Raw genomic sequence first — 14,805 nt, forward strand, 5'->3', positions numbered from 1 at the left:
TTAACATAATCTGAGCACAGAAAGCCAATCATTCTCTGTAGAAACCAAGGATATACAGTTTGAACAATAAACAAACAAGGGAATACCATTCTCACACACTGCTCCCAATCTGAAAAGAAAATGATATCCACATATGCTATTCTGTAATGAAAAAAAATCAAACAGTAAATCATGATAAGAATGTCAAACAAGTGATCACAATCTTTCTATAACACACATACAGCACACATTCACTCACAGACAAAATAGCCAAACAGCTTCACTGGAGAAATTACATAAATAAAACTAAGAGCTAAGTTTCTGATATATCCCCTATCAATGATTTGATCCTAAAGTAGTAAATTTCTATTCAGTCACTTTCCCATTTCTCTGCAATAAAGCCATAACATTGCCGGATCCTAGTACCAACTCCCCCTTCCCTGGAGTGGGCTACAAAGATTATCACTAAATTTCTCTGGATAACTAAAATACTATAAGGGTTGGTGGCAACTGAAGAAATAAGGTGTTGGTAGGCCAGTTTATCAGTAATCAATTCCATCTTAAATATATATATAAATATAAAGAGATTAACAATAAATAGAGTAAGAAAAAAAGTCGAAGTATGACATAACAGGCTGAAAGACTAGTTATTAAAAATGACAAGTATAGGGCTTCCCTGGTGGCGCAGTGGTTGAGAATCTGCCTGCTAATGCAGGGGACACGGGTTCGAGACCTGGTCTGGGAAGATCCCACATGCCGCAGAGCAGCTAGGCCCGTGAGCCACAATTACTGAGCCTGCGCGTCTGGAGCCTGTGCTCCGCAACAAGAGAGGCCGCGATAGTGAGAGGCCCGCGCACCGCGATGAAGAGTGGCCCCCGCTTGCCACAACTAGAGAAAGCCCTCACACAGAAACGAAGACCCAACACAGCCATAAATAAAATAAATAAATTAATTAATTAATCAATTAAAAAAAAATGACAAGTATAATGACTTTATCAATATATGGGAAAGTTTCTAAAAAATGGCCAGCAGGAAAAAAAAAAGAGAGAGACAAAAAATAACATAGTAATGATAAGAACCATGTGAAAACTTATGCATACTGACCAGAAGAGAAAGAAAACAGTGATATTAAGTGAAGTTTCATGTTCACTGGGTTGTTATAATTCCTTAACAAACTACAAATCATTTTTTCAAAAAGTTGGGAAAATTCATTTAAGCTTCTGAAGACCCTCTAACTGAATTCCGAAGGAGGATATGTGAGGTGAACTAGCTTAACAAATCATATCTTAAAGAAATGAGTTCTGGGAATTCCCTGGCAGTCCAGTGGTTAGGACTCTGCACTTTCACTGCTGAGGGCACGGGTTCAACCCCTGGTCAGCGAACTAAGATCCCACAAGCCACACAGTGTGGCCAAAAAGAAAAAAGAAAAGAAAAAGAAATGAGTTCTTTTGTTTGACAGTTAAATATCTAAAATTCCTATTACTACTCCTACCCCTACAGATCCATAATCCCTTACACTCTAATATTTCCAAGTGAAATACATGAATGTATAAATATTCACATTAAGCAAGACAAATGAAGGCTAAAACAGTTCAGTTCATGTTTTCATAGCTTTTAGGAATTTCAGTCAAGAGACTGTGAACCTGTACCACCACTACTATTTGATGGCTTCACTTTCTAATGCAGCTTTTGAAAAACTACTCCCCAGATCCCTATTATTAACTTCTCATTTTAGAGATGGTTCACATCCTAAAATGTTTACAAGTATCTACTTCGATAAACAAATTCTTCAAAAACCTCTTAAATCCACTCCTTTCCTACTGTCATTGCCACCATTCTAGCCCAGGCCCTCACGATTTTATCACTGTCTTATTATTTCAGTAGCCTCCTATCTACCTCCCTGACTACAGTGCTTCTGTTTAATCAGTCCTATATAATGCTACTAGAGAAAAATCCCATATGCATTTTATATAGTAGCATCTCATTCAAAGCTTATGATGGCATCTCACTGCTTCAGAGTAGTTTTAAACTACTCTGACTGATATTTCTTAGCCCTCTACATCAATTTTTCTCAATGTATGGGCCCCAGACCAGCAGTATCAGCAATGAATAAATAGTAAGTGCTTATTAGTTAAGCACTGGATTTTGGATTATTCACTTTTCTGAGATGGCTGCAAACTCGATTTTTAAAAAACAAATAATTTACTACTTAATAATATATAGAATAAACTTTCTAAAAATAAACCAATATTTGACTTGAGAAGGATCTGTTTAATAAAGCAAAGTATTTTTCATCCTCTTGACAGATAAACATATTTTTTTCAATAAAAACTCCAGTCTTCACATAAATCATTTCTTTGCTGTTATTTTTAAAAGAATAAAACCATTATCTATACAGATTTTGTAGATCCACTTAATAATAAATGCAACAAAGAAATTCATATTGTTTGTGTCCCTGTGGACACCCAGCAAGCACACTGTATAGATATCTATCACATACATAAAAACACTGTGTAAAATATACCATTAGTTTGAAGCTGTAAGTCTGAAGCCCTGTTACCCGAACGTAAACAACAAGTGTAATACTAAGTTTCACCAGCTTTCAGAAGAAGAAACAGACTGGATAGAGAAATTAACTCTCATTGAGATAAAATTAAAACTCAGTATTTTTGAATCGCCTGGTCCCACGACAAGGACCAAGATGCTCTACTACATTACCTGGCAAACCGCTCCTTATCATTAGACATCTGATCGTCATCACACCTGAAGGAGAAAAAAAGGGGCTTAGTCCAAGGCATTACACTTGTTATATCTATTTCACTCTGAAAGGAAAACTAGAAAGGGATAAAAAATATTCAACAAAAAAAAGCCAATGAAAAGGCATCACAAAGCAATAGAGATAATAACAGCATCCCACAGAACTTAAAAACCCATGACTATTATTTGTCTGGTTTCTAATGTGTCCTTTACTCTTACTTATCAGACATTCCAAAAAAAGATGATGATCTCATGAGGGCACAGCTGACTACCCTGTCAACACCACTGAGGTTAGGGATTGTTTTGTTTTTGTTTTTCATTAATTATGGCAAAAAACGTGTAACACAAAATTTACCATCTTAACCATTTTTAAGTGTACAATTCAGTAGTGCTAACTACAATATATTCACACTGTTGTACAAAATATCTCTAGAACTTTTTCACCTTGAAAAACTGAAATTCTATAGCTACTGAACACCATCTTCCCACTCTCCCCACCTCCATCCCACGCCCAGCTCCTGGCAACCACCATTCTACTTTCTGTCTCTCTGATTTCGGCTACTTTAGATCCTCATATAAGTGAAATCATACAGTATTTATCTTTTTGTGACTGGCTCATTTCATTTAGTATAATGTCCTCAAGGTTCATCCATGTTGTACTATGTGATGGAATTTCCTTCTTTTTTAAGGCTGCATAATATTCCACTAGCTGTATATACCACATTTCTTTATCTATTCATTTGTCAATGGATATTTGGGGTGCTTCCACCTCTGAGCTACTGTGAAAAATCGGGCAGTGAACATAAGTGTACAAATATCTCTCCAAGATCCTGCTTTCAATTCTTTTGGATATATAACCAGAAGTGGCACTGCTGGATCATATAATTCTGTTTTTAATGTTTCAAGGAACCTCCATACTGTTTTCCAAAGTGGCCGCACCACTTTACATTCCCACCCACAGTACACAAGAGCTCCAATTCCCCCATATCCTCACCAACACTTGTTATTTTCCAGGTTTTTTGATGGTGGCCAGCCTAATGGCCTACTCATTGTGGTTTTGATTTACATTTCTCTGATTAGTGATCATGAGCATCTTTCCATATGCTTTTTGGCCATTTGTATATCTTCTTTGGAGAAATGTCTATTAAAAGTCCTTTGCCCATTTTTTAATCAGGTTGTTTTTTTGTTATTGAGTTGCAGGAGTTCTTCAAGTATCATGGAAATTAACCCCTTAACAGATATAGGACTGGCAAATACGTTCTTCCATTCCATGGGTTACCTTTTCACTCTGTTTCCTTTGATGTGCAAAAGTTTCTAAGAGTCTTAAATTATAATTTAAACAATGAACTTTATACCTCTTTGATTAAGGAAACACAATCCATTCATCTCAACAACTTCTATTTAATAAGCTGATAAATCTTGTTTACTACTACAGAAACCGCAAAGGAGGATGTGTTGAAGGAGGAAAACCTAACTCTGAAAACATTACTCTACTCTCTGGATGATCTAAATTTTCCTCTTCTCACTCACTGTCACAGGATATAGCAAAGACCTATCAACTTTGGGCAGAAAGAACTTTTGGGAGATACGTAAGACTCACAAAATTTGCAGTTAAACCAGTTATTAAATTACAGCCAGGGCTTCCCTGGTGGCGCAGTGGTTGAGAATCCGCCTGCCAATGCAGGGGACACAGATTCGAGCTGTGGTCCGGGAAGATCCCACATGCCGCGGAGCAACTAAGCCCGTGCCCCACAACTACTGAGCCTGCGCTCTAGAGCCCGCAAGCCACAACTACTGAAGCCCACATGCCTAGAGCCCATGCTCCGCAACAAGAGAAGCCACCTCAATGAGAAGCCCACGCACTGCAACGAAGAGTAGCCCCCGCTCGCCGCAACTAGAGAAAAGCCCGCGAGCAGCAACAAAGACCCCACGCAGCCATAAATAAATAAATAAATAAATAAATAAATTTTAAAAAATTACAGCCAGAATTTATACTGCTCCTTCGCAGGCTATAAATCCTCAACTAATTTGACCCCAAGAATTTTCAAAATTTTTGAAAATAACTGGAAAGCAGAAGTAGAACGACGGGCAAACATGGAGGTATGGTGGAATTTGGGCTCAAGGACAAAGGGTTTCTAAGACACAAAATATACTGTAAATCAGATGCTACAAACTTTTGATGAAAACAGTGATCTAAGCTGAAAAAAAGAGACCTATAATTTACATATTAATTGTTTGTTTGTTTTAATTTACTTTTGGCTGCGTTGGGTCTTCGTTGCTGTGCACAGGCTTTCTGTAGTTGCGGCTAGCAGGGGCTACTTTTCATTGCAGTGTGTGGGTTTCTCACTGTAGTGGCTTCTCTTGTCGCGGAGCACAGGCTCTAAGCACGCAGGCTTCAGTAGTTGTGGCACGTGGGCTCAGTAGCTGCAGCGCACAGGCTTAGTTGCTCCGCGGCATGTGGGATTTTCCCGGACTAGGGCTTGAACCAGTGTTCCCTGCATTGGCAGGCGGATTCTTAACCACTGCACTACCAGGGAAGTCCTTTCATATTAATTTTGAATCTCAAGAATGAATCTTCCAGATATTTGCTACTCAAAGTGTGGTCAGTGGACCAGAAGCAGCAGCATCACTTAGTAATCTATTAGAATGCAGAATCTTGGGCACTACCACAGACCTAATGAATTATAATCTTTATCTTATCAAGAACCCCTGGCAGATTTGTACATGCATTTGTTTGACTTTGAGAAGCATTATTCTAGATACTAGCAACTCTGATATTATACCTAGAATTTCAAAGCCTTCATATTCTTAAAAATTATTTTATAGATGTTGTCTGGAGAATATAACAAAATGACACTTGGGACTTCACTGGTTGCACAGTGGTTAAGAATCTGCCTGTCAACGCAGGGGGCACAGGTTCGAGCCCTGGTCCCGGAAGATCTCACATGCCGCAGAGCAACTAAACTTGTGTGCCACAACTACCGAGCCTGCACTCTAGAGCCCACGAGCCACAACTATCAGTAGTTAGTTAGTTAGTAGATCCCATGTGCCACAACTACTGAAGCCCGCATGCCTATAGCCTGTGCTCTGCAACAAGAGAAGCCGCTGCAATGAGAAGCACGTGCACCACAATGAAGAGTAGCCCCCGCTCGCCGCAACTAGAGAAAGCCCACGCACAGCAATGAAGACCCAATGCAGCCAAAAATAAATAAATTAAATAAATAAATTTTTTTTAAAAATGACACTTGAACAAAGTGATGAAAAGAGGTAATAAATTACAGCTTTCATCCACCAAGGAGATTTAATATTGATTTACAGATACAATGCAAATAAGACTTTCACTCATTGACCAAAGTGGAGAATTCCAATTAAAAAAAAAAAAAATTTACTGGGAATTCCCTGGCGGCCCAATGGTTAGGACTCCACGCTTCCACTGCAAGAGACATGGGTTCGATCCCTGGTTGGGGAACTAAGATCCCACAAGCCGTGAGGCCAAAAAAAAAAGTACTGATGGTCAAATAAAAAAAATTGGTGATGCCTCACTTGGGCATAATGACCTACTTGGTAAGATGAATTATGAAAACCTTTTTTTTATGGTTGGGGAAAAGACAAATAAACCTTTTAAAATTTGCATATAGTTTGTGACTACCAGATTTTGTGGAAATGGAAGCAATGACTCAGGGATAGAGCTAACTGATAGGTATAAATAAGACTAGTGTTTACCTCTATCCCATTCATATGCACAACACAGTTCCACTAACAGTATTTATCATTATAATCAGGGGTTCCTAATTGGAGGAATTCCCAATGGAACTGTATGAAAAAAGTCTATTCTTGAACAGAAATTGAAATCTCTACCCCTCTTCACATTTGTTGACACTCATTAAGTCTCAAGAGCTCTCTTGGAGAACTGCTTTCTCCAATATTTTGCAACTACCTCTTTATGGTGGCCAAATCATGGTTGTTGTTTTCAAGAATATATGGCAGTGTTCCGCGACTAGGCAGTAGCTAGAAACACAAGCTTTCACTTTAAACATTGCAAAAACAACAACAATAATAAAAAAAGACACACAGATAGATATAACTGACTAAACTAAGCAATATAAAACTAAACAATGGCAAGCAGTTTACAATATGGGCATCCTCTGTGTAAAAACAAAACCTGAGGAGACAATGAGTGTGTGTATGTGCACACATATACGTGCATTTAAATACACTTACATATGCACTGAATATTTCTAGAAGGATACTTAATAAACTGGAAACTATAATTGTCTAAGGGGAAGGATTCTGAAGGTCTGAAGTGAGGGAAGATGTACTTTCATTACATATAACTTTGCACTGTTTAAAAATTTTGCAAAATAATGTTTATATTTTTTTAAGAACTTAGTTAATAAAACAAACAAATAATGAAGCCTGGGCGTTCACATAATAAAATAAATTGTTTAAAAAACAGGGCTCCTTTATTTATTTCTCAAATATTTGTTATTCTGCAATGTAGACACTACCTAGGTAATATTTTCAAATTTGAAAAGAAAAAAGGCAGGTTGCAGTCAAGGTTATCTTCCATTCTTTGACTCTTATTGCTTTCCTTACTTAAAAACAAAGCCAAGTAACTGGTCATAAGCAAAAATAAAAATTTCCCTTCTCTGAAAGAACTCCTTCATCAATATATTGAAAAGTCCATTTTCAGTTCTCCAGAAGATTCACTACTCAAGGATACAAATTCCAATTCCTGCTCTGTAGGAGAAGTCAATGAGTATTAGAGGGCATGAAAGATTAGTACATTAATGACCCCCAAACTAATTACACTTTGCAGTATTCACTACCTGGTGTAGCACCATCCTGTACTGAATCAGGACTCGGACACATGACTTGCTTTAGCCAATGGGACAACAGCAAATGTCAATCCAAAGCAATAGCTTGATAAGCATTTAGACTGGGACTTGCCCTTTGGATTGCAGCCATCACCATGTAAAGACACTCAGTCTGCCCTCCTTAAGGATAAAAGACCACAAAGAAAGAGATACCCAGCCTTATCAGCTGAGTCCAGTTCCCAGCTGACAAGGCAGCTGAATGCAGTCTTATGAGTGAGTCTAGGCAAGATCAGCAGAATAACCATCTAACCAATCCACAGAATTGTGAGAAATAATAAATCATTGTTCTTTTTAAGCCACACAACAATAGATAACTGATACAGAGGGTCTTGTAAATTCTCTGCTCTCCCCTCATTGAGCTCTTTCCTCTGGAGCTATTACCAGAATGCTTGAAAATTTTATGGGGTATAATATAATAGGTAATTTTAGTTTTAGGATGAAGCACTCTCCTTAGGCCTAAAGACAAAAAATATTATGAGTCAGAAATATAAAGATAATGAACTAATTTTTAATATCAGAAATCTAGAGAAAGTTTTTTAAGATCTTACCTCAAAAATTTACTGTTCCCTTCTCCATCATCATCAAAATCCAATCTGGGGAAAGCCAACAAAAAATATTATAAGCTTATTGAAAATGCAGAACATTAAAAAAATTAAAATTCTAAATCCACAAGCTATCTGAACACCCACTCAGATGGAAGAAGGAAAAGAGGAGGTGGAATAAGTAAAGCTATATTACCTCTTCCTTGTTGTACCAAACTGGGCAAAGAAATTGGCCAATCAAAAAGGAATACCTATTGCTACCTTTCATTTTCCTAGGGTAGCAATCCACCTTTGCCAAAGTTTTACATCACAGTACAACCTCTACAAAAGGAGCAGGATCAACTCAAAAAGACAAGAAAAAATTAATATGAATAATTCAGGTCCGTTTTTCACTTCTATAGTCTGCTTTAGGCTATGTTAAGCTCTCTGAAACATCTCTCAAAACAGTGATGTTCCATAGGGAGTGATTTTAAGACCTCTGGAGGGTGGCTGGTTGGTTGGTTGGTTGTTTTTTGGCTGCGCTGCACAGCTTGTGGGATCTTAGTTCCCAGGGACTGAACCCAGGATTGAACCCGTGCCCTCAGCAGCGAAAGCGTGGAGTTCTAACCACTGAACCAACAGGGGATTCCCCGAAGGTTGTTAAATAATGTTTCTCTCCTTCATTCACCTAATGAACATGTAATATATGCTACATTCCGGATACTGTGCTAGATGAGGTGAAAACAAAAGACTTGCCCTCAAGGGATTCTTTGCCTAGACAAATAAATATACAAGTGAGAATGAGAAAGCGTCATATGGAGAGCACAATCACTAAGCTTTAAATGTTTAGTGAAAGCAGAGGTGACTTTCATTTCAAGGGATTAGGCAACATTATAGGTAACGAGACAGGCCAATCTCCTATTAATCTCTATACTCCATTAAACTAAAACACTACTCATGTTACCACCTTAACCCAATGATCTCTACTAGTGTGATAACCTGATATTATGGGCCTCTAAATGGGTTATATATGAAGTACATAGCATCAACCCTGAAAGTGTCCATTCCTCTTCCTCTCTGTAGCCCCAGATCACCTGTCAAAGTCTACCTATTTACCCAATAACTCCATTTCTAAGAATCTATCCTAAAGAAATAACTCAGAGAAAAAATTTATGTACAAAGATATTCATTAAGCATTACATATAACAGCAAATCTTCAAAACAGTTTAAGTGTCCCAAAATAGCAATTAAGTACATCCCCTCTATGTAAGTATTTTAAATTATGTTTCTATAGCATATGTAACAATATGGAAAAAAGGTTATTTTATACAATTAGGTGAAAAGACCAGGCTATATAAACCCCCATAATTATATGATTATAACTATTTAAAGAAATCTACATATAGAATAAAGAATGAAGTAATTACACTAAAAAAACTGATGGGAGATGACTTTGGGTAGTAGGATTATTGCTCTGTTAGTCTTCTTTCTATATTTTCCAATCTTTCTTTTAAAAAATGTATATTATTTATTTTAATATATTTTCCTGATTATCAATAAAACACACTCACTTCAGAATATCTAGAAATAACTAAAAACAAAAGAAAAAATAAATCACCCATAATCCCATCACCCATACATCTGATGAGTATCCTTTCAGTTTTTTTGCTATGCACACGTTATTTATGTATTTCTTTCTGATAGAGTTGGTATATTACATACACTGTAACCTCTTTTTTTTAATTTTATTCTTTTTTTAAAAAATATATTTATTTATTTTATTTATTTATTTATTGGCTGCATTGGGTCTTCCGTTGCTGTGTGCCTTTCTCTAGTTGCGGTGAGCGGGGGCTACTCTTCGTTGTGGTGCGAGGGCTTCTCATTGTGGTGGCTTCTCTTGTTGCAGAGCACAGGCTCTAGGCACGCAGGCTTCAGTAGTTGTGGCACATGGGCTTCAGTTGTTGTGGCTCGCGGGCTCTAGAGCGCAGGCTCAGTAGTTGTGGCACACGGGCTTAGTTGCTCCGTGGCATGTGGGATCTTCCGGACCAGGGCTTGAACCCGTGTCCCCTGCATTGGCAGGCGGATTCTTAACCACTGCGCCACCAGGGAAGCCCCTGTAACCTCTTTTCTCAATATACTGTAAACATTTTTCTGTACCAATACATATTTGTCACTTCTAATAGCTGTACATTTTCAATACAACTTTCTCAACCAATCCCCTAATTTTGATAATACTGCTTCTAATTGTTTGCTATTATATATAACCATAACACTGTGTTTAAGAGAGTAGACAATAAAGCTAACCTCCCAAGGTTCATATCATAGATCTTCCACTTACTAGCTTTAAAACCTTGGGTAAGTTACTTATTCACCAGCTACCTCAATAAATGAGTTAAAATGTATAAAGCTCTTGGAGACATAGCAAGTCTTAATATGTTACTCATGTTAACACCTTAACCCAGGGATCACTCTTGCATTACTACTGGTAAGAGGAAACTTAAAGACTAGTTATAACACTAGCTACATAATTATTAAAAGCAAAAGAAAGAAAAAAAATTCAATACTTTAATGCTTTAAAAAGTAGGTAAAATACTACCCATTCTTCCAGGCCTTTCTAAAGCAACCTCTTTTCTGAAGCCTTTCCCAATTTCTACCAACCAATGGTGGTATTTCCATACACTGAAACACACAGCAGTGTATTTGTTCCTTTCTTAGCAAACCTGGCGTATTCTATCTTGAATTATATTTATGTGTGTAATGATTATCCCTTTCAGAACATAAGCAACTAAAAGACGAAGACTGTGCCTTATTTACCTTTGTATCCTAGTAGCAATTGGCACAATGACTTACACTAATGAGGCATCTAATAAATAATTTTGGAACTGAATGGACTCTAGGTTCCAAACAAGGCAACATATCAATAACTTAAAGGAGACATATTCTACAGTTCAGCATTCTCTAAATTCAGAAAAGTAAAAAGCCTACCAGGGACTTCCCTGGTGGCACAGTGGTTAAGAATCCACCTGCCAATGCAGGGGACATAGGTTCGATCCCTGGTCTGGGAAGATCCCACATGCCGCGGAGCAACTAAGCCCGTGCGCCACAACTACTGAGCCTGTGCTCTAGGGCCCACAAGCCACCACTACGGAGCCTGAGCACCACAACTACTGAAGCCCATGCGCCCTAGAGCCCTTGCGCCGCAACTATTAAGCCCGTGTGCTGCAACTACTGACGCCTACACACCTACAGCCCGTGCTGTGCAACAAGAGAAGCCACTGCAACGAGAAGCCCATGCATCGCTACGAAGAGTAGCCCTTGCCTGCCGCAACTAGAGAAAGCCCACGTGCAGCAACGAAGACCCAACGCAGCCAAAAAAAAAAAGGCCTACCAAAAAAATTTTGAGAATGCAGATACAAAGCTTAATGAAAGCAGTGAAATTTTCTCAGCAATGGTGAAATCTTTGGGCTTAGCCAGAGTCCTTTACCTCTTAGAGATTTTTGTTTTAAAAAAACAAAACTGCTCCTAAGAAACTAAGATAAAAAAATCAATTCAATACAGAGAAAAATCCTGGGACTAAAGAAAGTTATCTGATAGGAGTGTAGTAAGTAGCCAGAAGAAGTGAGAGGGTTAGGAACAGATGGTTCAGCGACTAACAAAATCAGGCTGGTTTAAAGGAGAGACGTTTGTAACATACTACGCTCAAACTCACCCTGGTCGCCGCTTAATAGCCCTCTGGACAATGGCTCCTCCACCTTGAATCCCAGGCCCCGGGTTTCCAGAGGCAATGGCTGGACCCAGTGATGGTACATCTGATGTCATTTCTGTCAGAGAAAAACAGAAATACAGATTTTAAAAAGATTGTCCTTGCTTATCATCATCATCATCATCAAACTGGCTAGAAGAAAGGCTCAAGCTATGGATAAAATCTCAGGAGTTTGCTAGAAAACCCAAAAATGCTTACGTCCAGACTGCTTTTCTTGAATTCTTACCCTGGGAAAAGATGTCCTTACACTTCAGTTCCCCCAACTTAATACAGTTTGGAAGAGGTAGTACTACATTCTATAGCCTTCTCTTTTAAAAGCTGGTAATAGTGACATAATATTAATCTAAAACACACACACAAATTGGTTTACATATTTCACTAATGCAACAAGTATATATAACTTAGCTCCTCTGATTTACTTTTTTTGGGAAACACAAAAAAACCCAAAATAAAAAAATCACCTAAATTCCAATACTCAAAAAAAATTATATAGAGGGACTACCAGTCCCCACCAGGGACTTCCCTGGTGGTCCAGTGGTAAAGACTCTGCACTCCCAATGCAGGGGGCCCGGGTTCGATCCCTGGTCAGAGAACTAGATCCCACATGCCACAACGAAGATCCTGCGTGCTGCAACGAAGACCCAGTGCAGTCAAATAAATAAATAAATAAATGTGGTTTTTTTTAAGTTGAGCTCATTTTATTTCTTATTTTTTCCCTCAGATTATATACACCTATCTCTCTGCTCAAAAACAGGCACATTTGGTCATGGCTAATTATGTTCCAAAAAGCCTGCTACAATTTTTGCTCCCACTAACAGGATATGAGAGTACCTATTTCCCTCACCAGGACTGCATATTATACTTTTTAATTTCACCAAACCTGACAGGTAAAAATGGTACAGTATTTGTTTTAATTCTTATATCTTTTTACATTAGTCATCTGAAATCAATGAGGTGACTCTTCATATATTTGATATTTTTATACTGAATATCTTTTTCTAATGAATTTGTAATATCTATCAGTATATAAAGGATATTAAAGAATATCAATATATAAAGGATAATATATGACTGTTATGTATTACAAATATTTTTTCATCACCTACCTTAGCCTTTAAATATATAACATTTCACAATTTTATGCTGTAAAAGTTATCAGTGTTTTCCTAAATAATTCTGGGATTTCTGTCTTACCTAGGAAAGCTCCCCACCCTCGAGATTATTTCTATATTTTCTTATAATACTTTTGTGTTTCACATTTAGATTTTTAATCCATCTGGAATTTACTACTTATGCCTACCTGGCACAAGGCAGGACTCTGATTATTTTCTTATACATGGTTAGATAATTATTCTAATATCATTTATGAGATAATCCATCCTTTCCCCACTTATCGGAAATGACTCCTTTACTACTTTACTTTTACTTTTACTTTACTACTTTACTTACTTTACTTTCCTTTTAGGTGTCTACAAATAATTGATCTCTTTCTATACTTTTATTCTGTATTAATATATTTTCCAGCTCCTATGTCAATACTGAACATGTTTGATAACAACAGCTTTATAGTACATTTGAATTATCTAATAGGAAAGTCCTCCACTCTCCATTAATTTATTTTACAAAATTTTCTTATTAAATGTCATATACTACTTCTGCTTCAGCCAAAAATAAATAAATAAAATTTTTAAAAGTTTTAAAAATTAAAAAAAAGTTTAAGAAATGAGTGGGAAATCAATACCTTCTCTGATGATGGAAAACTAAGGAGGATTTGTCACCAGCAGACCTATCCTAAAAGAATACCTAAACAGGGACTTCCCTGGAGGTCCAGAGGTTAAGAATCCACCTTCCAATACAGGGGACGCGGGTTCGATCCCTGGTCAGGGAACTAAGATCCCACATGCTGCGGGGCAACTAAGCCTGCACGCTGCAACTTCTAAGCATGCGGGCCACAACTAGAGAGCCTGCGTGCCGCAAACTATAGAGCCCACACGCTCTGGAGCCCACACACCACAACTACAGAGCCCACATACTCTGCAGCCCACATGCCACAACTACAGAGAAGCTCACGCGCCACAACGAGGAGTCCACGCCACAGGGGAGGATCCTGCATGCCGCCAACAAAGATCCCGCATACCTCAACTAAGACTCAACACAGCCAAAAATAAAATAAGTAAGTATTAAAAAAAACTTAAAAGAAAATCAGCAAAGATATAGAAGTTCTCAATGATACCTCAATCAACAGGGTCCAATTAACATTTATAAAAACACTACATCCAACAACAGCAGATAAACATTCTTTTCAAGTGTCCCCAGAACATATACCAAGACAGACCATATCCTGGGCCTTTCAACAAACCTCAACAAGTATAAAAGAATTGCGGGAATTCCCTGGTGGTCCAGTGGTTAAGAATCCACCTTCCAATGCAGGGGATGCGGCTTCGATCCCTGGTCGGGGAACTAAGATCCCACATGCCACGGGGCAACCAAAACTGCGAGCCACAACTGAAGAGAAGCCTGCATGCCACAACTACTGAGCCCACGTGCTCTTGAGCCCGCAACTAGAGAGAAGCCCGCAACAAAGAGCCCACACACTGCAAGAAAGACCCAGTGCAGCCAAAAATTTAAAAAACAAATAAATAAATAAAATAATCATAGATTGGATTCTCCAACCACAGTGGAATCAAACTATTTAGAAATCAGTAACAGAAAGATAACAGGAAAATCTCCATTCACTTGGACACTAAATAACACATTTCTAAATAATCAGTCAAAGAGGAAGCCTCAAAGGGAATAAAAAGTACAGTGAACTAAAATTAAAATGAGGACTTCCCTCGTGGCGCAGTGGTTAAGAATCCGCCTGCCAATGCAGGGGACACAGGTTCAAGTCCTGGTCCGGGAAGATCCC

General features: G+C 38.0%; 1 protein-coding gene across 4 annotated transcripts in view; it reads right to left on the reverse strand.

The window, feature by feature from the left end:
* Nucleotides 1-14,805, reverse strand: part of ARNT (aryl hydrocarbon receptor nuclear translocator) — a 63,578-nt gene that overhangs the window by 27,351 nt on the left and 21,422 nt on the right. For all 4 annotated transcript variants that reach the window (XM_036860418.1, XM_036860410.1, XM_036860401.1 and 1 more), the window contains exons 2-4: nt 11,844-11,955; nt 8,162-8,206; nt 2,698-2,742 (exon numbers count right to left, since the gene is read on the reverse strand). In XM_036860418.1, the coding sequence (XP_036716313.1) occupies nt 2,698-2,742; nt 8,162-8,206; nt 11,844-11,955 (202 nt within the window). The remainder of the gene's footprint in view (nt 1-2,697; nt 2,743-8,161; nt 8,207-11,843; nt 11,956-14,805) is intronic.

Source organism: Balaenoptera musculus, chromosome 1, assembly GCF_009873245.2.
Source record: "Balaenoptera musculus isolate JJ_BM4_2016_0621 chromosome 1, mBalMus1.pri.v3, whole genome shotgun sequence".
NCBI lineage: Eukaryota > Metazoa > Chordata > Mammalia > Artiodactyla > Balaenopteridae > Balaenoptera > Balaenoptera musculus.